General features: G+C 52.4%; 1 protein-coding gene across 8 annotated transcripts; it reads left to right on the plus strand.

The window, feature by feature from the left end:
• The first annotated feature begins 1513 nt into the window (after window positions 1-1513).
• Window positions 1514-23817, plus strand: ADAM15 (ADAM metallopeptidase domain 15). Of its 8 annotated transcripts, none has more exons than XM_088137248.1 (25): window positions 1514-2058; window positions 3713-3816; window positions 4201-4283; window positions 4928-5006; window positions 6072-6148; window positions 7412-7571; window positions 7693-7758; window positions 8109-8177; window positions 8708-8877; window positions 9891-9972; window positions 10875-11023; window positions 11658-11832; window positions 12540-12632; window positions 13180-13375; window positions 14075-14183; window positions 15446-15599; window positions 15687-15758; window positions 16445-16556; window positions 17881-18022; window positions 18216-18260; window positions 19917-20022; window positions 21756-21836; window positions 22304-22462; window positions 22556-22671; window positions 23258-23817. In XM_088137248.1, exons 1-25 carry the CDS (start codon window positions 1986-1988, stop codon window positions 23316-23318), a joined length of 2733 nt encoding a protein of 910 aa, XP_087993374.1. In that variant the 5' UTR covers window positions 1514-1985; the 3' UTR covers window positions 23319-23817. The 8 variants fall into 8 exon arrangements, 7 of the variants coding, with proteins under 7 accessions (XP_087993374.1, XP_087993381.1, XP_087993377.1 ...); XM_088137251.1 differs by having other exon boundaries at window positions 1517-2058; window positions 22304-22372; XR_015795535.1 differs by lacking the exon at window positions 23258-23817 and having other exon boundaries at window positions 1516-2058; window positions 22226-22372; window positions 22556-22633.
• Window positions 23818-25399: the final 1582 nt, after the last annotated feature.

The following is a 25399-nucleotide window of genomic DNA, read 5'->3' on the forward strand; positions in this document are numbered from 1 at the left end:
AAAGAAGAAAGTGTTTACCATCTTCTCGAGTTGCAGAAACCAGCGAGTCAGGCCTACCACTGGGGATTACCTACCCATACAAGAAGCCAGCCGTCTGCAGCTAAAGGGATTTTGTTCTCCATGGTTTCAATCAGAGCTCAGGGACGGGGTGATAAAAATTCCGAAAATCTCTCTGCGATTGAACAAGAGCATGGTTTGGGTGGCAGATGCGACCCAGGGCTTTGGGATATTTATTGTAAGGGCAAAGACATTTCTTGTGGCCAAAGCACGATCCTCCAAAGCTTATGATCCGTGCCTTCATTTTCAGAATAAGCCCAAGATTTATTTCCTCCAAGGACAGGCTGATTCAGGCGAAGAAAGGGGAGGATCTGGCTTCTCATTTGCTGGAGATACTTCAGGAGAAGTTAAGAGGCCTTCCAGCTGTGATCGCAAACACTTCTGTCTAGCCAAGGGTGGGTCTGAATGGTTTCAAAGTGCAACACCCAGCCGTAAAAGCCGTTTCTCTTTGACTAGAAGGGAAACTGACATTCTCGGCTGCCATCCATTCTTCTCCAGACCGGAACGAAACCACGCTACCAAACAAAGCCGACCTATCTGCTGGATTTGCCCAAACCTGGTTGAGTCAAAACTAGACGAGCGAGTGTCCACCTTGGTTAGTTGGAGGAACGGCACCTTAGCCCTCCCTGGATGAGGCCGCAGGAGGCAAACCAGAACCCAGGCTGAAATCCCGGGGCACAAACACGGCTAGTCATTCACACCCCGGCTCCGTTGGGCAGAGGTCAAATTTCAGAGGCTTTGCCCCCCGGTCTTCAACCAACCTTGGGCTTGGAATATTCCCACCGTGCCAACAGGCCAAAGGCAGGATTATTGGCAGCCCGTTTTTCCCCTCCCCAAAAGCACCTCTTTCAAAAAAAATGTAAAAAGCATTTACAAGAAAGGGGGCACTTTCTAGGCTTGAGGGGGGCCAAACCCCACCCCACAGCCGGGGGCTTCTGGGAACCCTTCTTTTCAATCTCCTCCAGCGAAAGAACAACGAAGGCCTCTGCGTTTCCTTGATCCAAGGGAACCCAGATCCTTGAGCAGTGTGTCTCAACCTTGGCAACGTGAAGATGGGTGGACTTCAACTCCCAGAATTCCCCAGCCAGCCATGCTGATGGGGATGATGAAGACTGTAACAGGAACTGGATAACGATGGCCTGGGTGGAAAACCCTTCTTGTGTTCCTTAAGATTTGGCCTAAATCTCAGGAGTTGAGGCAGTGGTGAAATCTAGACTTGTTTCTCCACCTTGCTACGGGGAGATGTGTGGACTTCAACTCCCAGACTTCCCCAGCCAGCATGGGGAATTCTGGGAGCTGAAGTCCACAAGTCTTAAAGTTGCCTAGCTTGAGATACCCTGTCCTTGAGGGTCGCTCGGACGTTGCCTGGCCAGGATCCCCGCGGGAGGCTGTCCGAGAGGTCTGGGCCGGGAGCGCACCAAGGGCGCAGCGCAGGACCAGTGCCAACCGTTCCTCCCCTTCCTTGCCCCGGGCCCGGCTTCCCAGTCGCGCCCTCCTGCCAGCAGGGCAGGGAACCCCCGGCACCCCCTCCCACTCCGCCGCCCCCCCCGCCCGGCTGCTGGGACGCGTGTCGAGCGGCGGAAGCGCGCGGACCTCCTCGCTGCCTGCTCCGTCCGGGCGCGCCCAGCAGGACTTGGCAGCGCGGCGCTCGGGCGGAGGCTGGGGAAGGGCGGCCGGGCAGGAAGTTCCCGTTCTCGGGCGGGCCCAACAGCTGCGGCGGCGACGGCGGCGTTGCAATGCGAGGCGGAGGGAGGAGGAGGAGGAGGAGGAAGAGGCGGCGGGGCCGGGCTGCAAAGGCTCAAGAGCCGCCTCCGGCCGCTGCTGCTGCGGGGAGCGACTGAGCCGGACCCCGGTGCGCAGATCGACCGCCCCGGCGCTCCGGCCAGGCCGGCGACCCCGCAGGCGCCCCTCCGCCGCCTGCCCGCGGCATGGCGCCCTGGGGGGAAGTGGCGCTGCTCCTGGCGTCGTGGGGATGCGTGGCCGGCGGGGTCCGCGCAGCTGGTGAGTCGCGCCTGCCCACGTGCAGCCGGGCGAGGGTCGGGCCGCGGGCGGGAGCTGGGCGCCGGGGCTGCAGCCGGGGAGGCAGGCAGGCAGGCAGGCAGGGAGGGAGGGCTAGGAGCAACCTGCGCGACAACCCTGTAAGGTAGGCTGCGGTGGATGGGCGCTGGAGGGCGCGAACCTCGCCAAGCGGGGCGGCATGGGGTGCGGGGATGGGGGTGTCGGGGTGGTGGGCAAAGCCGCCCCGTTGGGGGTCTTCCCGAAGTGACAACGAGGTGGGGTGAAGGCATCCAGGCCGAATTGCGGGAGGTGCTTCCCCCCCTGAGTTTAGCCGCCGGGGGGCGCCCCGGGGAACGTGGAAGGGCAGACGAGGTTCCCGCGTCCCTGAGCATGTGCAAAGGGCGCTCGGCTTCTCCGCGGAGAAGTGGAGGGAGTCCCCCGCCCTGTGAAACGTTTGGGGAAGAAGGGTGAGCTTGGAGCACGCCGTGATTGGGGTTTGCTTGGCAAGAAAGAAAGAAGGGGAATGAGCTTTAGAAATGGGTTGAAATTACAGAAGTGAAGGATTTTTTTGCTGGGAGGGGGGAGGCTTAATAGGAAAAGCAGGTCAACAATGGAGGCAGTTTCCCCAAGGGATGAAACTCCCTCGTCTTCCTTCGTCAATCAGGAAGGGGGGTGGACTAGGTGACCTCGAAGGCCCCGAGAACCTTGAAAGTCCTTGACTGAACTCAGGGTTTTTCCGTTGTCTTTTCAGTCGGCTCTTTCTTACCAGCAAATACCGAGCGATTCTTTCTTGCCAGTCTGTTGGCATTTGTATTGATGCCTGATTTGATGCCCATGATCTGTTTAGCAACCCAACGTTCAAACGAAGGGAGGGTAATTTCAGCACCTCCATTTTGTAAAACATTGTGAGCAATTATAATATCCGGGCATCTCTCTCTTTCTCCCTCTGTGAAGTTACGGGAAGCCAGGGATGGTTAGGCTCGAATAGCCTGGGTTTCTCCCACATGGACTACAGCTCCCATCAGCCCCACTGGTTGGTCACGCAGGCTGGGACCCAAGGGAGGTGTGATGCAACATGTCTGGGGCATGCCAGGCTGGGGACAATTGGGGGAGATAAGAGAAAAAAATTCTATTTATTTGTCTATTATAAATTCACAAATTCTGCCCTGCCTGGTGCCATCCAACCATGCCAGACTACAACTCTCATCATCAGAGAAATGGATCGCTACATGTTTTTCCTTCGCTGGCTAAAAAGAAGCTTCTCTAAAATGCCTGTGTGAAAAACCCTTCTTGTGTTCCTAGTCCTTAAGATTTGGCCTAAATCTCAGGAGTTGAGGCGGTGGTGACATCTAGGCCAGTGTTTCTCAACCTTGCAACTTTAAGACCTGTGGACTTCAACTCCCAGAATTCCCCAGCCAGCCATGCTGGCTGGGGAATTCTGGGAGTTGGTCCACACGTCTTAAAGTTGCAAGGTTGAGAAACACTGGACTAGATCCTTTGGAAATGGAATCATCAAAGCAAGGGGTCTGCGGAAATGTCTTCTGGGGGCATGGATTTGTCTGTACATGACCCCACATTGAGGGTTCCCCCAAGAGGAAATCCAACTTCGGGGTGGGGGAAGAGCCAGCCCCAAATACCAGCATTTTGCCTCTTGCAGATGCCTCCAGCCCACAACCATGGCATAACCAGCTTTGCTCCTGGCCCGTCATGCCAAGGATCCTGCAGGGCACCCGGCCGGTCGGGTTGAAAGCAGCAGCGTTGGTAAGTTCCCTGCCAGCTTTGGGGCTTCGAAAAGCGACAGCGAGGAGACCTGCGAAGCAATACGTTGCAGGCCTGCCGGTTCGGCCGGTCAGATGAGCTCATCTCCTCCTGCCCCCCTGGTGTGCCCCCCCCACCCCCCCGGATGCTGGGAGTCTCCGGAGCACTTCCGTGTATTACTGTTGGACAGGAAAACGGTGGGTGAGGCAGGGAAGGGAATGCAGCAGACACCTTCTGCGGATGGCGTAGCAGCCCCCACCCAAAGGGACGCCCAGTTCACCGGGAGCGGCTTCTCCCGGGCCCGGCTGGTGGGCGGGCATTGCCAGGTGAAATGGGGGTTCTTTGAAGGCTGCTCGGTCTGTTTTCCCCAATTCTCCCTCTTTTCAGGGTCCAACCAGTTTCCCTGCGAAGCTGCAGCTCTCCTTAGAGGTGGAAGGAGAAACTCTGCTTCTGGATTTGGGGCAGAATTGGTGAGTTGGGGCCGTGCCGGAAAGGCCCCCAGAGGCGCAGGGGTCTCCCGGTTGGATTGGTCCCCGAGATGGTACTAACCTAGAGAGGTCAGCCTGTTGCTCCGGACGCAGGGAAGTGTTAAAACCATAAGGCTGTCCTTGAAGTCTGTTGTTATCCTCCATTGGGGGTGCCTGAATGGGGATCCCTGCCCTGAACTGGAGGTTGGGCTTGGTGACCTCAAGGGCCCCTCCGACTCTGGAGTTCTATCTGCAAATATAAATGCAGTTTTTTTAAAAGCGCAGAATCTCTGTATATATATATATAAAAAAGAGAGAGTCACAGGAAGGTGTCCAGCTTCGGTCTAAGGCACCAATCCTCAGTGTTTCATGCACCAGGGAGGCTCCAGCAAGCCCTGAGCGTTTGGCGGAGCTTCCACGTGCAGGAGCAGTCTCTCTTCCGAAACCTGCTGCCAACAGAAAGGAGAACTGGGAGTTGGGTGGAGATAAAGGGAGTCAAAAAGCTGCCTTCCTCTGCTGCGAGGTTTCCACGAGGCGTGTTGGAAATGGGAGGCCGATGCGGAGAGCAAAGCGGAAACAGCAGGCGTTTTCTTACGGGATTTACATGCAAAGTTGGCTTGTGCTAAAGGCATCTTCTTCATTTGCAGGGAGCTGGTGAGGGGCACCCCAGGGTTACTCTATTACCTCCCAAATGGGACAAGAATCTTGCAGCCAACGAACCCAGAGGTAAGAACCACATTTATTTTCTCAGCTTCACCTGCTACATATCAGCGTTTAATGCCTCCCAGCTGAAACCGCACATCCCAGACATGCTTTTAATCCTGGTGGCGCGACTCAGCCCTGACAGACTTCTGCCTTGACTTTTAAAACCACACTGGAAACCTCCAGAGTTTCCTTCCCCTGCAAATTCTGGCTTTTGACCTTCTTCCCGGGAAGCTTGAGAATTTCTGTTGAATTTCTCTGGCTGAGGCTCTTGAACTTGTGGCGAGCAGATTCCCTTTCCTCCAACGGGCTCAGAAACGGGAGAGGGAAATCTGTAATAATTCATAGTACGTGCGGGAAAGGAATTAATTCCATCATCTGCAAGAGAGGTCTTGTGCTACCTGCAAACCACGTGTTAACCGTGATAGGGTTTGCAAAATACATTGGGGAGGTTAGAACAACAGAGGGAACTTGGGATGACCAGCATGGAGCTCCTTTGAATCTTCAGACTGTAAGGAGTCTTTCCCAGCACTCTACGCGTGCTCCCTGCCTGTCTTTTCAAGACAGGAGAAGCTTCCCGTGGTCTTTCAGCCATCCCCAAAGGCTGACTGCATGCAACAAATAAAGGAAATGGTTGGGTAAAAGGACCGGCGCTGGAATGCGGTGGTTTGGCTCCAGAGATAGACTGCCCCTAGAGCTGGAGGTTCCATTTAGTTGCCTCACCGCCAAAATATGGTCTCCTCCTTGAATTTACCTACAGTAGCTGCCTTGGCATAAAATGCCCCACTGTGATTCCTCAAAAACCTGTTTGGTTGCTCCCGGGAAGATGTGGTGAGTCACGGGTGCCCCACGGCTCCTTTTTGGCTCCTGATTCTGACAGGAGGGGTAGCATTTAGCAGGCACAGTGGCTGAACCTTGGCTTATCCCCCAGTCTGTCCCGCCTCGAACAAGCCTGGATCCTAGAATCAAACTCCGTCTTGTTTGTGTTTGCCTGAGTCTTCCTAACTTGCTAAATAGGAGTTTTCTGATCTGTTGCAGCTGAACCCATATTTAAGCTGTCTGTTCTGTTTTGTTTGGGGTTTTTTTTAGAGCAACTGCTGTTATCGGGGTACCATTCAGGGGTACCTCAACTCTTGGGCCAGTGTCTGTGTGTGCTCTGGTTTAAGGTAAGAATTGGCAAAATTGGCAGAATTTCCCTCCCCTCCCCTTCCTTCCTTCCTTCCTTCCTTCCTTCCTTCCTTCCTTCCTTCCTTCCTTCCTTCCTTCCTTCCTTCCTTCCTTCCTTCCTTCCTTCCTTCCTTCCTTCTTTTTCTTGTTTCTTGTTTCTCCTTTCCTTTCCTTTCCTTTCCTTTCCTTTCCTTTCCTTTCCTTTCCTTTCCTTTCCTTTCCTTTCATTTCCTTTCCTTTCCTTTCCTTTCCTTTCCTTTCCTTTCCTTTCCTTTCCTTTCCTTTCCTTTCCTTTCCTTTCCTTTCCTTTCCTTCCCTTCCCTTCCCGTCCCTTCCCTTTCTTCCTTCTTTTTTCTTTTTTCTTTTTTCCTTTTTCCTTTTTCTTTTCCTTCCTTCCTTCTTTTTCTTTTTTCTTTTCCTTCCTTCCTTCCTTCCTTCCTCCCCTCCCTCCCCTCCCTCCCCTCCCCTCCCCTCCCCTCCCCTCCCTTCCTTTCCTTTCCTTTCCTTTCCTTTCCTTTCCTTTCCTTTCCTTTCCTTTCCTTTCCTTTCCTTTCCTTTCCTTTCCTTTCCTTTCCTTTCCTTTCCTTTCCTTTCCTTTCCTTTCCTTTCCTTTCCTTTCCTTTCCTTTCCCTCCCTCCCTCCCTCCCTCCCTCCCTCCCTTCCTTCCTTCCTTCCTTCCTTCCTTCCTTCCTTCCTTCCTTCCTTCCTTCCTTCCTTCCTTCCTTCCTTCCTTCCTTCTCTTTTTCTCTTTCTCCTTCCGAGGCATCACAGTCCCAGCGTACGCTGACCTTCTAGGAGCCTCAAGGACAATCCTACTGCAAAGCCCATGATCCTCAACCAGTGGGTGTGCGCTGCAGCATTTTGATGCAGGAATTGGAGTAGCCTTGGAACTGAACCTGTGTGGAATTTGCATTCAACCCCAGGCCACCTAAAATAATGCTTTGTAGACATCCGAGCTCTAGGAAGCATGAAGGGATGGCCTCTGTTGATTTATTTAGAGGATTTAAAAAAAAAAACGATCTTCAGACCATTCAAAGCAAGATAGTTCCCACTCTTGTCTTTCCATTCCAGGAGACGCGAAAGGAAAAGGGGGGGAGGAGGGAAGAGGAAAACAGTCCACCAAAACTGACAAAAAAGCATGCCTCGATTGCCCTCTCTGGTGCTTTCTAGGAGTCATTCCACCACCTTGAACCCCAAACAAAGCTAAAATATTGCACTTTTAAACGTGGCTCCTCTTCCTTTTCTTTTCTTTGATCACCCAGTGGCCTCCTCACCGTGTCCAGGTTTAGAAGCTACAGCTTGGAATCTACCCCAGATGGAGACACAAGGGCCTACAGACTCGAGACAGTCAAGACATCCACAGGGGCCTGCAGGTCGAGCAGACAGTTTCACCCACAACCGAAGCGGACGCCGCTGCATCGGGTACGGATGCGCTTCTAGGACTGACCATGCGACCGTCCAGCCTCAGAGCTGGAAATCCCAATCTTTCAATCCAGAAAGGCTTCCATGAACACGTGTCTGAATGCTCCATTTTTCCTGCCAGGCAAAGAGAGAAGCGGAGACTGAGCGTGGCTACGTGGAACTGGTGATCGTGGCCGACCAAGCCGAGGTGAGGGATGTCTTCCCCCTCCCCAATTTTCCAAGATTTGACCCCCCACCCAAATCCTTGCAGGCTTCTCAGTAATTACTAGCAGGCATCTAAATGCCTCCTTTGCCAAAAGCAAAGCCCAGAGCTAACGGAAGGGAAGACTGGAGTCCATTGAAATTTCACGTTGCTAGATCTCAGTGAGCAAGCCCTCCCTTTTTTCCCTCTCCTCGCCCCAGCTTCCTCACTGTAGATGCGAGTTTGATTTCCCCAGGAATCCCACAGATCTATTTTGTCCACCCTCTTCTTTGAGAACCCCCCCTTTTGATCCCCCAGTTATCCCACCGCCTCCACCAATTCTTCGTGCCTTTCAGTTCCAGCTGGATCCTAACGTCAGCCGGATTCAGACACGCATCGTGGAAATCGCCAGCCACATGGACGGGGTGAGGAGCAATTCCGATGGCAGAACCTTCCCTTTTTCCTTAGCCTAACATCGGAGCGATCGAAGGCTTGGAGTTATTCTGCGGGGACGTCATAACTTTGCTTGGGCACCGATTTTATAAAGTCAGGTTGCCCCCAGGAAAAAAAACCCAATTCAGGTCGTTTTTTTCTTTTTTATTATTTCAAAGGGGCAGGTGGTATTTTTGGTTACCGTTTGCAATTCGGATCGCCATTTCATTATATTGCATTTTTCTCCTGCACTCTGCATAACGTAGCTTACTCCAGAGGGCACTATATATATCTATATATATCTATATAGATATATATCTATAATATATATATATCTATATTTATTTTTTAAAACAGCCTTCTGTTTTTAATCTCCTCCTCTGCAGTGTTAGCAGATTAGACTCATGGGCAGAAGTTTCCCAGCCCGGTGCTAAGTCAGCCTTCTCCATATCTCCCCATTGGTTCATTGGGGACTACTCCGTGCAAAACCTGTTTTTTTCCTTCCTTTTGCTCCCTGTTCCAGTTTTACAGGACGCTGGGTCTGCGGGTGGCCCTCGTGGGCGCCGAAGTCTGGAACCAGCGCAACCGGGTGTCAACAGAGGGAACCGCTGGAGAAGTTCTCACGCGGTTCCTGGCGTGGAAAGAGAAGGATTTAATGCCCCGGATCCCACACGACAGCGTCCAGCTCATTATGTAAGATGCCAGCGAGGTTGGACCTCTGGGAATGCATCGTGATAGTGGGGTGGCAGTAGGCGAAGCCAGGGGCATCCTGGGTCTTTGATCAGCAAGAGGACTAGCAGCTTGATTTTTTTAAAAAAATGTTTTTAATTAGCTAAATGCAAAAAGAGAGAGAGACAGTTTGGTGTAGTGGTTAAAGCAGTTTTCTCAACCTTGGCCACTTTCAGATGGGTGGACTCCAACTCCCAGAATTCCATGGCAGGCTGGGGAATTCTGGGTGTTGAAGTCCACCCATCTGAAAGTGGCCAAAGTTGAGAAACACTGGGTTAAGACATCAGGCTAGAAACCGGGAGGCTGTGAGTTCGAGTTCTGCCTTAGGCACGAAGCCATCTGGTTGATCTTGAGCCAGTCCCTCTCTCTCAGCCCTAGGAAGCAGGCAATGGCAAAGCACTTCTGAAATCTTGCCCAGAAAATGCAGGGGCTTGTCCAGGCCGTCGCCAGGAGTCCACACGGACTCGAAGGCGTGCGCACACACACAACACAAAATGCGAAAAGGAAGAAAAAAGAGACAAAATGATAAAAGAAGGAAAAAACCCCAAAACGGACAGAAGTAAAGCCAGGATTGGTTACAGTCATCCATGGCTGATGCCTACGAATTAATCCTTCCAAAGGACTAGCAGCTTGGGTTGGAACCCTGAGGCTGGGGGCGGAGCCACACAGAGGGGGGTGTTACAAAGCTGGGGGGAGGAGCCACTGGGCAGCTCTTCCCCTCCTCCCTGTCCCTTCCCTCTGCTACAGTGAGATTCTCAATGGGGGGGTTCCTCAATGGGTTAAATGTGGGGTAACCCCTCCCACCAAGCCCAAGCCCAGAATCCCCATTACGGGCCCTTCCCTCGAAGGCGCTAACCTCCAGCCCCTTAAAATTACTTTAGCAGACCCCCCTAGCCTCCCCTGCGCCACCCAGCAAAGCTTGACCTTCACTCTGCCTTCCCTCGCCCACACTCTCTCTGCTTCCTTTTCGGCCGCAGCGGTCCCCCGTTTACCGCCGGCGTCATCGGGGCGTCTACCCAGGGATCCATCTGCACTAAGCGCTCCGGTGGGATCAGCATGGTGAGTCGAACAAGCCTCTCGGCGCCCACGAGAGCGGACGGTGGGTTGCCCAAGATTGCAAGCGTGGTCAAAGCCCTCCCCGTTCAGCCGCTCCCCCCGGTGCGTCAACGGGGGGGTGAGCAAGAGGATCAGAGCATCCCCACTAAATTGGGTGCTAAAGGGAGGGTATCCGCTCGCCAAAATTGGACGCTTTTTCCCTTTCAATAAATCTGGTTAAAGGAGACTCAGGACGTCTTGCTTTGGGGCTCTTAGCTCCTGCTAAGAACTTGAGAGTAAGCGAGCCTATCCGATCCACTCACCCCAGGCTTTCGTAGTAGCAGAGCCCCTGAGTAGAGACTCCTGCTTGTAAACCAGCATCTCCCCCAGGATGGCCGTAAGAAAACCCAAGATAACCGCTTTCTATTCAAGGTTGGCCCCGTTCAAGCAACCCCGTGTCTGCAGCATCCCCTCGTCCAACCTGCTCAGACCAGGAGGTCTGTTTCTTCATCACCCACCTGCTTATGAATTATGCCCATCTTGATTGCTTTTTTTTTTTAATTACTTTTAAAACTGGCACCATGCCCTTCAAAGAGGATTTTTTCCCAGGGCAAACCTTCTCCAGCGTGGCCAGGGGGAGGAATTCCTCTCTTCTTGTTTTCTGAAAATCCCCCAGCCTACAGGAAGGAACGGTTTTCTTTAAAACATGCTTTAAAAAAAAAAAATGGGTGAGTGGAAGGTCCCGGGCATTTTTCTTTGCCCGATTGAGAAACTTTGCTCACTCTTTATGTGGACAGGAGAACTCTTGAAAGCTTTGCACGGAAGAAGGGCCTGCAGTGCGGAAGCCGGTCATCTTTACGGGGCTGGGCCCACACCACACCCTTTCCTGAATCCTGAATCTCGATTCCTGCTTTCTTTCCTTCTAGGGCCATTCCGTTAGTCCTTTAATCATGGCTTCCACTCTTTCGCACCAACTTGGGCACAACCTTGGCCTTGTCCACGATGTGGTCGGCTGCAGCTGCAACAGTTCCATCCGTGCCCCGGGCCGTAAATGCATCATGGAACCCCCGACGGGGTGAGTGCGAATGTCTTCGTTGCCCATGAAGGAGGCTTCTGTTTTTCCACCTTGTGTTCGGGGAGCTGGAGAATTTCTTGCCGATTTCTTCTAGGGAGGTTTTGGCACTTCCGGGAGGGTGGGAAGCGGAGGAGAATTTCCTTTCCTGGCGTCCCGGTGGGTTTTTTCCCATCCCTTGGCAGGGGGCTGTGTGTTTCCCAGTTCGAGAAAATCCCACCGGAGTTCCTGCGGGGTGTTTTCCCTGGTTTGTGGGAATTAAGAGGCTGGAGAGAGGATTCAATTGGTGATCGTCTTACCCACTCCAAGCTCAAAAATATCACGCACCGCCCTTGAGAATGTCACCAACATTCTCTTCTCCTTGCCAATTCTTTCTCAACTGATGGGGTGAAAATTGGTAGGAAAAAAACCTCCATATTCTTGGAAGGACGTTTTTCTGCCAAAAACGACTAAGACCGCTGCTTTCCCGGAGCCCACAAGGAGCCCATCCGAAGCAACTGCTCCAGACGACTTTCTCTCTTGAATCTCCCTTCGGGTCCGATCTTTCTACCTCTGCCCTCGGAGGGATAGCAAGATCCACGCGCCTCCGAAGAGGGGATGGTGCCGAAAAACCTTCCTTCCTTCCTTCCTCCGCTAGGATCATGCCGGGGTTGAGTTTCAGCACCTGCAGCCAGCAGCGGGTCCAACGGATCCTGCGGAGCGATCGGATCGGCTGCCTCCTCGACCGGCCCGAACCAGACCGCCTGGTGAAGTCCCTCTGCGGGAACCGCTTTGTGGAATACGGGGAGCAATGCGACTGTGGCCTCTTTTTGGTAAGAAAGAACAAAAGAGAGCGCTCTCTTTCTCGCTTCGGCCCACGTCCTTGCTGTGCTGATGGGCCACGGCTCCCTTTATTCATCTCCTACCCGCCGGCAGAAGTTGGGTGCTCCCTTTTGTGCCGGCCAGTGGGCTGGGGCCCCCGAGGAAGAGACTCGGTTCCGTGTGGCATTCTCCTGCCCCGTTCTCAGGAGGGGATGAAAATGATTTGCCTTTATGTTATGTTATGATACTATGATCCTCCGTTCAGATTTTCTGTAGGAAGAAAGTTGGGCGTTAGATTCTGATTTTGCTTGTCAAAATTTCTTGCTTTTATTTCTATTGCTGCTGCTGGTTTTTTAATACATTGGCACCTCTTGGGAGCACCCAGTGGGTGGAAAGATTCTCCCCGCACCTTGCTTGGGGAGAAGCAAGATCTGTGTGCGTGACTTGTGGGGGGGGGGGTAATGCTTGGAGTCTAGAAGATCTCAAAACCTGCCAAAAAACCCGGTTCCACGCCTGCACCCCTGTACGAAACTGAAGCAAACATCTGGAGCCGTGTTTTTCAAACTTGGCAACTTTAAGACGTGTGGCCTTCAACACCCAGAAGTCCCCAGCCAGCATCTTGAAGTTGCCAAGTCTGATCTAGAGCGATTTCTTATAGGACGGGTTTTTCAAAATCTTCATTTTTTTCCCTTCTCTTTTCTCCTTCTTCACTGTCCAGGAATGTACAGATCCTTGTTGCAACGCAACTTCGTGCAAATTGATGCCCGGAGCCCAGTGTGCCACTGGAGACCCTTGCTGTCACCAATGCAAGGTAAATTGCCCCAAAGAGGTGGGGGGACACCTTCCTTTTATTCTTAGCCCCCTTCCGATGCAAACCCAGGATTCAGCCAGAAACTCTTTGTTCCTCAACCCGGCTCTCTAGAAGAATGCCCGGGTTCCGTTCTTGCTCTCCACCCCCAATGGAAGCCAACCCATTTGACCGTGCCAGCTTTGCACGGCCTTGCCCAACCCGTGCCCCCCATCGGGGGCTAAGGGCCCCAGCTTAAGCCGAGGAAACTCCTGAGAAGTTTGCTCCCCAAACTCTTTTTCAAGAGTCCCCTGGCTTAAGCTGGGGCCCTTCCGATGGGGGGCACGGGTTGGGCAAGGCCGTGCAGAGCCGGCACGTTCAAATGACAGTCCGGCCTCTCTCCCTCCACCCATCGAGCGGGAATTTTGAAACAGAAAATAGGGAAAAGATGATCCCTTTGCGGAGAGCCCCCGAGCGATCTCTCCAACTCAAACCTTGCTGTGCGTAAGCTCCCCCTTTCCGAAAAATAAAGTGGGGGGCAACACCGTCTCTCCTCTTCTCCCCCATGTAGCTACGCAATGCTGGACACGTCTGCCGCGTAGCCCAAAACGAATGTGACCTCCCCGAATTCTGCGATGGGGCATCGCCACGCTGCCCTTCCAACGTCTACAAGCAAGATGGCACCTTGTGCGAAGGAGGCAAGGCTGTTTGCTATGGGGGGATCTGCCCCACTTACTTAAGCCAGTGCCAAGGACTTTGGGGTCCCGGTAAGCTGATGTTTGAGCCGGGGACTCAACCGGCTTTGAAATTTCTCACTGTTCCCTGGATCCGCAGTCTCGTCCTTTCGTCTGACGTGTTTTTCTCTGTGTTTCTTCTTCATTTCCCTTCCTTGTTCCTATTCTATTTTCGTTCGCCTGTTGCATTGCGGGCTGTCCAGAGTTATTCTAGAATCAACCTGAATTGAATCCGTGTTTGAGCCGGGGGCATTTCCCTGGATAAAAGAAGGGAAATTTTTCTGTGTTCATAGATGCTTTTTCGTGTGGCGGGCCCCCTCTACCATCTAGTTTTACGTGCATTTTTTAAAAAAATTCTTTGTCCTTGATTGACCTTTTTTAAAAAATTTGGTTTATTCTTGATTCACCGTTGGTTTTTCCCTTTTTGATTTTTGCTTGCTCTGGATTCACCTGGCCTTCTTCATGCATTCATGAATTGTTGATGATCGCCCTGTTGCAGTCGGGTTTCTCCGTGGCATGGGGAACTGCTCCGAGTTGTGGCGGGGTCTGGCGGTGCCTAGATTGAATGCGTTAAATGAAGTAGGGTGAAGTTGGCGCTGGGGGGCCGGGGGAGGTTTCTCCGGGGAAAACAGCTCCCGTAGCCAACGAGACCAAATGCATTTCGGCTCTGGGTGGTGAGTCCTGTGGCTGGATTGTGTTTGATGGCACTCGTGTTTTCCTTTCCGTTCCCAGATGCGGTTCCTCTCTCGGATGGCTGCGTGGCGTCTCTGAATCCCAGAGGGGACGCGCGGGGGCACTGCGGGCAGAACCCCAACGGATCCTACATCTCCTGTGCTAAGAGGCAAGCAGTCCCCCTTCTCCCCACGACGGTGGGCCCCCCAATCTCTGAATGTGCCCTGCTGGGGAATTCTCCCCCCCCTTTCATGGGTGGTGCCGTGCCAAGCAGAAAAAAATCCGAAATTGCAAGCTGAGAAGTCAAAACGGCGGGCGGTCTTGCTTTTTTATCCCCCATCTTGCTTCCTACCTCTGATTTTGGGGTGGGTCCGTTGGCATTCTCCCCAAGAAAATCAGTTTCTGGCTTTGGGGCTTGTTTTTTTCAAATTAATTTTCCAAATTGCGTTCTAAACCAGCGTTTCTCAGCCTCCGCCACTTTAAGCTGTGTGGACTTCGATTCCCAGAATTCCCTGGTGGCTGGGGAATTCTGGGAGTTGAAGTCCCCACGTCTGAAAGTTGCCGAGGTTGAGAAACACTGGTCTAGCTCATCTACCTGTTAAACAACCCTAAAAGTTAGAATGATTTAATCAAGTGTAAAATTGGTGTATAGGGTTACAGTTTTGGAACCCCAGTAATATAGCGCGGAGCCAAATTATGGGAAATATACAAATGATGGAAAAGAGGCGTGGATCAGAAGGACTGGCAGCCGAGGATAAAATCACGATGTCGCTAAAATCCGCGTGCAGAATTAGAATTGGCATTGAGGTTAAAGCAGTGCGGACGATGATGCGGCGCCGTTTAAAATAGTGTGATAAATGTTAATATATAAATACAATGGAAAAATTGCTAAACATTAGAGTGACTAGCAGAGCATAGAAAGACACAATCCCTAAAATCTATGGGTCAGATATAAACTATCACCCAGGGCTGCTTAAAACAGAGGGGTGTAAACTTTACTACAGTGTTGTCCAAACGTGGCCACTTTAAGATGAGTGGACTTCAACTCCCAGAATTCCCCAGCCAGCAGGGAATTCTGGGAATCGAAGTCCACACAGCTTAAAGTGGCGGAGGCTGAGAAACGCTGGTTTAGAATGCAATTTGGAAAATTAATTTGAAAAAAACAAAAAAAAACATGGCTGGCTGGGGAATTCTGGGAGTTGAAGTCCACTCATCTTAAAGTGGCCACGTTTGGACAACACTGCTTTACTACATGGAAAGAAATCGCAGTTAAAACTCTACAGCTAAAAAACTGGACGTGCATTGGCGGAAATGCCCGCTTCAGAGCGTGTGGGGTGTAGGGGGGCGTGCCTGCGCTCTTTTAAAGTAAAAACTGAGGACTAGGAGCATGAAGTAAAAGAAACAGAAACGATTTCGACGTCTTTCCAACAGTGACGTCCGGTGCGGGCAGCTGCAGTGCGAGAAAAAACGGAATGGGGCGTTTAGGACGCCCAATTGCCTGCGTGATGCTCTTACCGTTGCCGTTGCTGCCGATGTGCTGGATGAGGCCGTGGCGCAATCGGGGACTAACTGTGGGTCCAGCAAAGTGAGTGAGCATTGAATGGACTTCTTGCAAAGGGGGGGGGGGATCAAACGCTTCCCTGCCTTAACCGCCACGTATTTTTGCCGGCAGGTTTGCATCGACAAACGATGCCAGGATCTCTCCTTGTTAAAATTCTCCGAATGCAAATGCGGTGGACGTGGGGTAAGTAAAAGATATCCCCCCCCCTACATCTCCCTCTTTCAAAAACTGTCCAACCATAGAAGACCAAGGGAAATGCAAGATAAAACACTGGATGCTTTTCTTCTCCTCTGCCCCCCCCCCGCAACTTTCTTTGCAGTGTTGAGGACTAGAAACCTGCGAGAAAGAAGGAGGGAGGGAGGGAGGGAGGGAGGATGAGAGATTTGCCTTGTTTGGCTTCAATCCAAACACCCATCTAAACCAGTAATCGGTTAGGGAAAGAGCAATTTAAATGTGAATGGATGGGTGAAAACTGAGGACTAGAAGCTTGAAAGTGAGAATTCAGACAGGAGACTTGAATTCCTCTTTGGGTAGGGAAACATAGGGGTGAGCCCAAGTCTTAAAGATCAGGGAAGGACTGTTTTCCATGTCAGAGTTCACGCGTGGAGATCTTCTAATATGCAACATACATAGCAGAAACCACATAGTTGCATGTGTTGGTGTGCCAGGCCCCAATTCTTCTGTGCATTCGCTGCTTCTTCCTCGCACAAGCGTCCCTACCACATCTAGTTTCCCAGCCCCGAGCCAGCCCAGGGGCCGATCTGAGAAAGCTGGCTCGTGGGATGGGAAATCCCTGAAAGAGACCCTCTGGGCTCCTGTCCCCCTCTCGTCCCGTCGGGGCCAACTGAGACTCCCGCTTCGCCCTGCAGATTTGCAACAGCAAAGGACATTGCCATTGCCAGCCGGGCTGGGCCCCCCCTGACTGCCAGAGCGGTGGCCTCGGGGGCAGTGTCGACAGCGGCCCCCCTGCCCCAGAGGAAGGTAAGTCAAGGCGGGAAGGGTGCAGCGCGATAGCCTCACGGCATCCGTTGCAATTGCGCAAATGCATGTATGAATGCCCGCAGATGGCAGACGGGTGCACACCCAGCTTGTAACACGCACCTCCTCGCATCAGCTCACCCGTCCTTTGTTCCAGCCGCCTCTCCGCCTCTCCGTGGCTTGCAGCTTGTTCCCACATGTCAATTCTCCAGCAATTTCCCTAGCCATTAGTTTCCCATTAAGGAAAGCTTTTCGCAGGCATGCTGGGTCATTAGCGGGTCTACCTGACAAAAGAAACAGCTGGTGTCTCATTTATAACCCCTTCTTCGACGGGAAGACGTCTTAACGGATTAAGGAAAAGAAGGCAATCACAGCCCGCAGAGTTGTGGTCTGGAAGAGACACCACACTGAAGGAAGAGGCGATGGGGAGGGAAGAGGAAAATATATATATCTATGTGTGTTGTGTGTGTGTCTGTGTGTCTGTGTGTATATATATATATATATATATATATGAAAACAAGATTGAGGAAGACACGTACCACCCATAGGGGTGAGAGGGGATTTTTATATTTTTATATATTTTATATATGTATTATATATATATATTTTTTTTCTTCATGCCCTAAGATTTATATAAGGCCCAGCTAGAAAGGCAACTGTGACCATTATACTGGATGTGTTATTGTGGCATGCTTAACCAGAATTCAGAATTAACTCATCTCCCTGGTTTGCAGAATACGTTGCAATCCAGGGGACTGCCTTTCCGCTAGACCCACAACTATTTAAAGAAGCAAAGCAGGCTGAAACGAACCGAGATCAGGAAATGCCCCAAACGAGGCTGTGAGATTTGCGATCAGCCTGGCTCCGTGTCTTCCGAATCCACAGCTTTCTCTTAGTATTATCGCTTTACCGTGCCCGTCCCTGGCTAGGACTTAACCTTGGCGCTCCAACGTCCTTTTCAATGCTGAATGGAAAAGAAGAGGAGAGGAGGAGGGAGGAAAAAAGAAAGCAAGGAAACTTTCAGCGGAGCGCTGAAAAGAAATGAAACCTTGGCATTTTTTCCCCCTTCAACTGCATTCCTTTAGGAAAGGTGTATTTTCCAGATGAGCCATGGGGTAAACCCGGAAGGGCCAGGCCCCATGGAGTCGATGCCTCGAAAGCGCTGCTTTGTCAAAAACCAGGACGTTCAGCGCAGGCAGTGATTGTGGGAAAACAAGGGATCTTTTGTGTTAGCGAGCTGGCCAAGGGGCCCCGGTTTGGCATGCGCCATCCCGGGCCTAGGCTCTCCCTGGCGCAGGATAACGCTCTGCCGTCCTCTTCTTTGCAGCGAGCCGGTCCACCTCGACGGTGCTTGTTCTGATCGCTCTGCTTCTGGTCGCCTTGCTCGTGGCGGGCCTCTGCTGTGCCAAACGGCTCGGGCTGTACAAGCGCCTCTGCCAGTTTGGCAAGGGGACCAGCTGCCAATACAGGTAACCCGACAGTTCCTCCTCTTCCTCGCTCCCGTTTCCGGAGATTTCCCACCCCAAGGGGCTGTCGCTTTCCCAAGCAGAGCAGCGCTGGCTAATTCCAGAAGAGCGTGGCGGGAATATTGGGCGGCCACATGTTAGGGGGGCCAAAAGAGCCCTGGGTACGTGCATTCACTTTGCAACCTTCCCTCTTTAGGGCTGACCCTGAGTCCCGGGTGGAATTCCTTCACCCAGCTGGAAGGTACAACTGAGTATTGGCTTGGGGGTACACGCACCCCTCGCTCTGCATGTGACACCCTTCGGGCCTTCCTCTGGGGAAACAAGGATGGGGCTGGTTTGAGCTTGGCTCTGAACGGTGGCGGATTTGGGCTGGCTTGGGGGACTTGACTCTGGAGAGCGAAGCTGGGTTAGCCCTGCAAGGTAGTCCAGGCTAGAAGCACCAGTAATGAATGCTATTTCTGTCTTCGTTGTCAGGTTCCATTAAGAGAATCTTGCAGAGTGAAAGTATTTCTCTCCTCCTATCTTTTTGCTCTGTGGAAAACTAGGGAGGGTCCCTTCTGAGACGCTTCCCACGTCCCTTTTCCTTCTGTGGGCTGAGCCACCTTTTACACGCTGGATGTCCAGTCTGTGGCTCTCCCTCCCGTCTCCCAAGGCCATTCCCCCAGACCATTACACTCTCCACTTAAATTCCTGTTTCACTCCTTTTACTCTCCGGAAAACTAGGCAGGGGCCCTTCTGAGATGCTTCCCACGTCCCTTTTCCTTCTGTGGGCTGAGCCACCTTTTACACACCAGTTGTCCAGTCTGCGGCTCTCCCTCCCATCTCCCGAGGCCATTCCCCCAGACCATTACATCTGTGGGGGTCTTCTGGATGTAGGAACGCCAAGTGTCATCAGCCAACAACCGGCCAAGTGTTTTTGTTCATCCCCGATGCGGCTCCATTCCAAGGACAGGGTTTTCCAAGAGAAAATGTTCCCTTTGGGGAGGAAGTTATTTATAATTAGGAGAAGGGAGAGCCCCAAAGCCCCCTTGGAAATAAGCTAGAATATTCCCATGGCAGTTTCCCATTTTAAAAATATTCAGATGGATGTTCAGTGAGCCGTCTGGCTCCCAAGGGAGACCTTTGTGGGCAAATGGTGCCCACGGGCAGCCTGTTGAGGACCCCAAAGCTGGGAGTGTGAACAAGTGCATAGTTTCCTACGCTTCAGTTGGAAAGAATAGGGTTTTATGTCTGCAGGGGGATCTCCCCTGCCTCGCTCTGGAGCTGCTGGGCCTTTGTGCCATGTTGTTTGGGGATCATCCAAGTGCCTCCGTGCTTCTCGGTGCCAGATCATTCCACATAGTTGGCATTCTTCCCACCTCTTCAGTCCTAGACGTTGGCGCTAAACCTCCTGCAGACTTCTGCAGGGAAAACCGAACAGGACAAAATGCCCTCCCGTGTGGCAAGCAGCAAATGCAGTTTCCAGCGACAGGGCTGGGGGTGAGGGTCTCCAGCCCGTGGCCTCCAAGCCTCTTTGCCTGCGCGGATTGGCGCTTCTAGGACCCACCGCTCTGCTTTCTTAAAAGGACCGGAGATTTTTCTGCTGAGCTTCGAGGCTGACTTTTTCTCTCTCGGTGTGGTTCTTCCTGAATTTGGCCAGGCTGGAACTTCCTCGAGGGTTGCTTAAGCTGCTCTTAAACCCTTGGCTTAGCAAAGCCTCTTCTGGGGATCTGGAACGTCGCTCGCTTCGCCAGCCTGGCAAGGCCGCCTGGGAGGGGTTCCCAAATGGAAAGAGGACACGTGGCACGTGGATGGTGGCGTTTTGGTGTTTTGGATCTTGCAAGCGGGGGGACGTTTTTCATCCAAGCTGGCTCCGGAGCAAAGATTAACACTGTCTCCCCCAACCCCATTCCTTCAGGATCACCCAACCAGAGCCCCGGAGTTACAGCAAAGCTCCTCCAAACCGGCCTCGTCCCCCACAGTGGAAACCAAGTACAGAACTTCAGCTTATGCCAACTTCTAAGGTAAATGGGGGGGGGCTGAGAGAAAGCACCCCCCTTTCTTCTGCTCATCCCAGGAAACCAGTATGGCCTTCGGCAGAACGGGACAGAGCTGATCCAAGGAAAGATTGTACAAAGCGGGAATTGGGAAGCTCCAAAGCAAAGATTAACTCTGTCTCCCCCTTCCCAGGTCGGGAAAGATGCTGAAGGGAGGCGGGGCTTCGTGCAATGGGGGCGGGGCTTAGAACACGCAATAGAGCATCCATTGGAAAACTAACCACGGAACACCTTTGCAAAAAAGAGAATTTTCCGTTTGCTCGGCCCATTGTAGTTTTGGGTGCCCCAAATTGATTTGAGGGGTTGCATTCTCTCAAACCTAAGGAAACCGAGGCCGGGAGGGATCAACGCCCCACGTAGAAATATTGGATCTCGTTTAGACCTTGGAAGGTTGCAAATCGTATTTCTAAGGTTGCAGATCAAAGTGAAAAGATCAGCCCGGTAAAAGATGTGTAGATTTCCATGGGGTTGAACGTTGTGGGGGGGCACAGTGGGGGATAATTCTGGGTGCAGCTGGATAAAATGGGGGATCCCCTCTTGGTGTTGGCCTCTGGAACTAGAAATCTGGGGTATGTTTTTCCTGGGCTGTTGCTATTGGTGGAAAATCACCGGCAAGAACATTTACGGCTGGTGATTGGGGAGGATGCTGGAGGGAGGCGGGGCTTTGTGCAATGGGGGCGTGGCTTAGAACATGCAATAAAGCAAGGGTTTAGGGTCCCTTCAAAGTAGTATTGGTAGCCCCGAGAAGATTTCTCACGTGTCTTTCCCCACTTCTAGAAACCTGGATTCAGCTTCTGAGTTCTTCCCCCTCTCTTCTCACTTTTCCCCTCAGTGTTCATATGAGCTAGAAACTTGATTTTTTTTTAAAAAAATAAAGGCACCCCCCCCGAACCCCAAGCCAAGAGTCTTGCAGCTCCCTATTCCAAACCCACCAAAGTGATGATCAGAAAAATGGGTTGCATTGTGCCAGTCCTGTTTCTTCAGCCGCATCACCTTTCTCCCCAAAAGCAGGCCTTGGAAAGGTAGGAATTCCTTGCTGGTCATTAACCATCATGAAATAAACCTGATTTGGTGGCAGGACTCGAAAGTCAGGATTAACTCTCTAATGGGAGCTTATGGTAACAGCTTCCCATGGACAGCGGGGCAGTTTTTTTTATAAAGAGCGAGATCAATGGCTGGAAGAAGAAGAAGAGCCCTGTGTTGATGAAGAAGTCTATTCTTATTATTCTACTGGTGGGTCGCACATTATCCAGATGTTTAGGCTGGATTTGGCCTTTTTACCTACCGATCAAGTCCTTCCCAAGGACCTGGGATAGGCAGATGTGCTTGTTGGATGGGGTTCGTCTGATGACGATTTTCCACTCCTCAGTCCTGGACCGGTAGGGCCCTCTGCGCGTGGGCAGAGTTTGCCCTTTCTTCGAATCGCCCCAGGCAATCTGTGGTTGAGCCACCACAGAGAGGAAGCAGAGGAAGGACTGAACCAGGTGGTGTGGGTCACGATTCCTGGCCTCCCCCTGAAATCCGGATTGCCCCCCTGTCTCCACCTTTGCCTTCTCTTGCCCGGGGTTGCATGGTGCATGTTCGCCCCCCACGCATGGCGGTCAGCATGTCACAAGCCCGCGATCGAGCTCCTGTCCATTCCTCCTTTCTCTTTCTCTTCCTCCTGTCCCCCCCGCCTTTCCCTTTCCGCCCCACTGCAGCAGCCCGTTGCTCTGGGGGCCGCGCGGCCTGACCCGCCCTCCAAGCCGTTGCCGCCTGATCCGATCCCAAAAGATCAACAGGTAACTCAGCCAGGAGGGGGAAAGGGAAGGGGGGGGTCCTTCGTACATTCCTTGAGGCCGCGGCATGTACTTTGCATGGTTTTGCATGGGGGGACGAGGCAGGAGACCCCCAACAGTGGCCCGTTTCCTTCACGTTGCACCCAGCCCTTGCTGGTCTCCCCTGCTCCGGATCTGCGAGGACTGGAGATAGCGGGCACAGCGCGGGATCCTCGCAGCCAAGGCGTCCACTCGGCTCGTGCTGTGTCCTTCCCCAAGATCCCCCAAGGAAGCTTTCATGTCATGTTCACTGGCCCAGCGACCAAATGGGTTGCTTTTTTTCTTCCAAATCTGGACCCTCGCTAAGAGGGCGGATGAGTCTCCTCGGGGACTGACCATTCCTCATCTTCCAGGACCTCCCCTCTCTGGAAAAATAACCCTCTTCAGCCCTGCATGTGTGCACTTCGCTGTCTGAACTTTTTTCTAACCAGGCCTCCGTTGGGGACCGGCCAGCCCCGCCTATACGCCCGTTGCCTCCTGACCCTATTGCTAAAACTCAGGTAATTGTGTCGCCCTTTCCCCGTGGAGGGGAACGTACACCGGGTCGGAGAGGGACCCCATTTGCAGAGGGCAAAGCCATTGGAAAAGTGGTGAGAAGAACCCAGGGACTCATTTTGGGAGGGGGGGGCTCTGCCTCAATTCACTGCCTTCTGCTCACGCAACTTTGGTTCCTTCTTCCATAGTCTCCTGCCCCCCCGAAGCCTCCCCCTCCCCAGAAGCCACTGCCTTCGGATCCGCCCCGGCCTCAGCTGGGGGCCGGGCCCAGCTGTGACCCCGAGGTCCAGATGTTGCCATCCAGGTGAGCCTGCAGATGGAAACGGGGTGACCAGATCTGGTTCCCAAGGGAGTCTGGGGGAAATTGGCAGACTGGCAAAGCCCGGCTCAGCCCAGTTTAGAACCCTGAGAAGTGGGCACAAATATTTAAAAAATAAACCTAAGGGGCTGAACAGATGAGAGCAGCCCCAAGTGCCTAACTAACTTCTAAAGCAGTGTTTCTCAACCTTGGCAACTTTAAGAAGTGCGGACTTCAATTCCCAGAATTCCCCAGCCAGCCATTCTGGGAGTTGAAGTCCACACTTCTTAAAGTTGCCAAGGTTGAGAAACACTCTTCTACAGCCATCAGAAGGAACAATCCCTAGGCTGCAATCGTGCAGATGGCCACCAGAGGGCCGCAGCAAGTCCCCTAAAAGCTGGCTCCCCCTAGTGGTCCTCTCCAGTTTTGCACCCGAGATATTGTCGCCTTACCCATCACGAGATGCCCCAACTTAAGCTAAGATTCCAGTTCCGTGCAGATAATGCAATTGGGGGGGCGCGTATTCCTACGACTGATCGTATTTCTAGATAGCCGCCCCCGTGACACTTTTCCTTCTCTGCTTTTCTGCCAGGCCAGCCCCTCCACCGCCTGGCGTGCTGGCCGGTTCTGCAGGACACAGCGGTGAAATCTAATCGGGGTTGTTCGGACCGAAGGAGCCATCGACCTTCCGAAGTCACCTCTCGGCCCCCGGCAGAAAGAACCCCCCGCCATGCTTCCTGTTGCTCGCTTGGCTGATTTTGGCTGTAGATTTTGCAGAGCGCCGTGTCCATCCTAGCCAGCTCGGATCAGGGTTTGCGTGCCCGGGGGCCTCGGGTGTGTGCGGTGTTTTGCCCCGCGGCCAGAAGTCCTAACTTGCCCAAGGGGATGCCGTTTGGGCTCCGGCGTCCCCCGCTTTGAATCCTGTCCGAAGGAATTCTGGGGAAAGTGTCTGCACTGGCAAGAGGGCTGTCCGTGGTGCTGGCCGGAGGTGCAGTCGTGTGCGTGTGCCAAGGGAACAGCACACGCGTGTCTGTGTTGCCTCCTGGAAGAGGGGGGCTATTCTCTACGGAAGCGGATTCCTCTCCCATCTTCACTGGAATATATCCATCCATCTGGGTTTGAGGCAATCTTAATAAAAACAGGTGGACTCCCTTGGTTTGGGTGCAAAATGGTCTGTTTCGGGGAGGCAGGAAAAGGCTTTATTCCCCCCCCCCCAATCCCTAAGATGGATTTGTCTGTTATCAGTAGATGGCATTTCAATCCACTTTCTCCTCCTTCCCCAAGTGGGGCCTTTCACTGAATTAACTTGATTTATGAAATGGGTGGCCTACAATGCGAACAGCAGATAAAGACCAACCGGGATCAAAAGATGAAGCGAGCAGAAGGCTGTCCAAAGGAGCTCATGTCTCCCCCCCCCCATCCCCATTTTACATAAAGCATCGTTTTAGGTTTGCTGAGAATCCGGTCAAGGAGGCGGAAGAGACTTTGTTCTGCAGGGGGGAGAATCCGCTTCCATTTTTCGTTCTGCCCCTTGCTGGTCACGAGAGGTCCTTTTAAACCCCACTTGTTGGATCCAAGAAGCTAACAGAGGACAAAATAAGCTTTGAGAAGGAAAATGGATCGATCGATCGATCAATTGATCGATGATGTACCATCAAGTCATTGTCAACTCTTAGTAATCACATAGATGGATTTTCTTCATGAAGATCTGTCCTTAACCTGGTTCTTCAGGTCTTCCAATGGTGCCCCTGTTGGTTATCCTCTTCTTCTCTTTCTTTCCACCTGTTACAGACTTCTCTAGAGAGTAGAGCCGTGTTTCCCAACCTTGACAACGTTAAAATGTGTGGACTTCAACTCCCAGAATTCCCCAGCCAGCATGCTGGCTGGGGAATTCTGGGAATTGAAGTCCACATATCTTAAGGTTGCCACCATTGAGAAACACCGGAGTAGAGGGTTAGGATATGAATAATATTCATGAAAAAGCCAAAATGAAAAGATCTTTGGTCTGTTCTGAGCTGGGATTCGCTTTGCCCGAATGCACAAGAGGATTCGCGGTGGCTGGGAGATGGGGGACATGCTGAATTTTGGAGAATTTTAAGAAGATCCCCTTTCCTCCTCCCCCAACTGGTTTGCAACTATCTCACTGAATGTCTTGCATCGGCTTTTTAATTCTGGCAAACAGGTAACTGAAAATCAAGGCCTTGCCCTCGCGGATGTACCACTGCAGCCTTGCCTGGACGCGTGAGCCCTGCGTGTGTCCCTTGCACGCCGGGTACCGACGCCTGCCCTCTCTGCTGTGGGAGAACAAAGGGCAACTCGTATCACCAGCTACACAAAGCCACGTTTATGAGCCTTTACGCCCTGTAATTTCAAGCAAGGACATGATTTTTGACAGCAGCCTGACCTGCCAAGGAGAAATTGCCATGACGTGCTGGCTAATTCGATAGCAAGGCCTGGCCATTTTCCTTCCCTAAGATGGCACACAGCAAGGTTTCTACACCGGTTCCCTCCGTGCAAGAAAGTTGATACGCAGCAGAACACCTGCCCAACGTTTTGAACTTTTTTGGATTCTCCCCACCCACCTCCTGGCTCCCCCCTCGATGAAGGATTTGCAATCCAAACGTTTGCACGCTTTCCCGTCGTCGGTCTGGCAGAGCTGGGCATCCACTCCGGATAATACGAAGCGTGAAATAACAAATCGATCCCACTTATGTTAATGAGAGCCAAGCAACGA

This window comes from Python bivittatus, unplaced genomic scaffold (genome assembly GCF_059951505.1).
Source record: "Python bivittatus isolate LINGU-HERP-01145 unplaced genomic scaffold, Pbiv_v1 ctg000180_np1212, whole genome shotgun sequence".
Lineage (NCBI taxonomy): Eukaryota > Metazoa > Chordata > Lepidosauria > Squamata > Pythonidae > Python > Python bivittatus.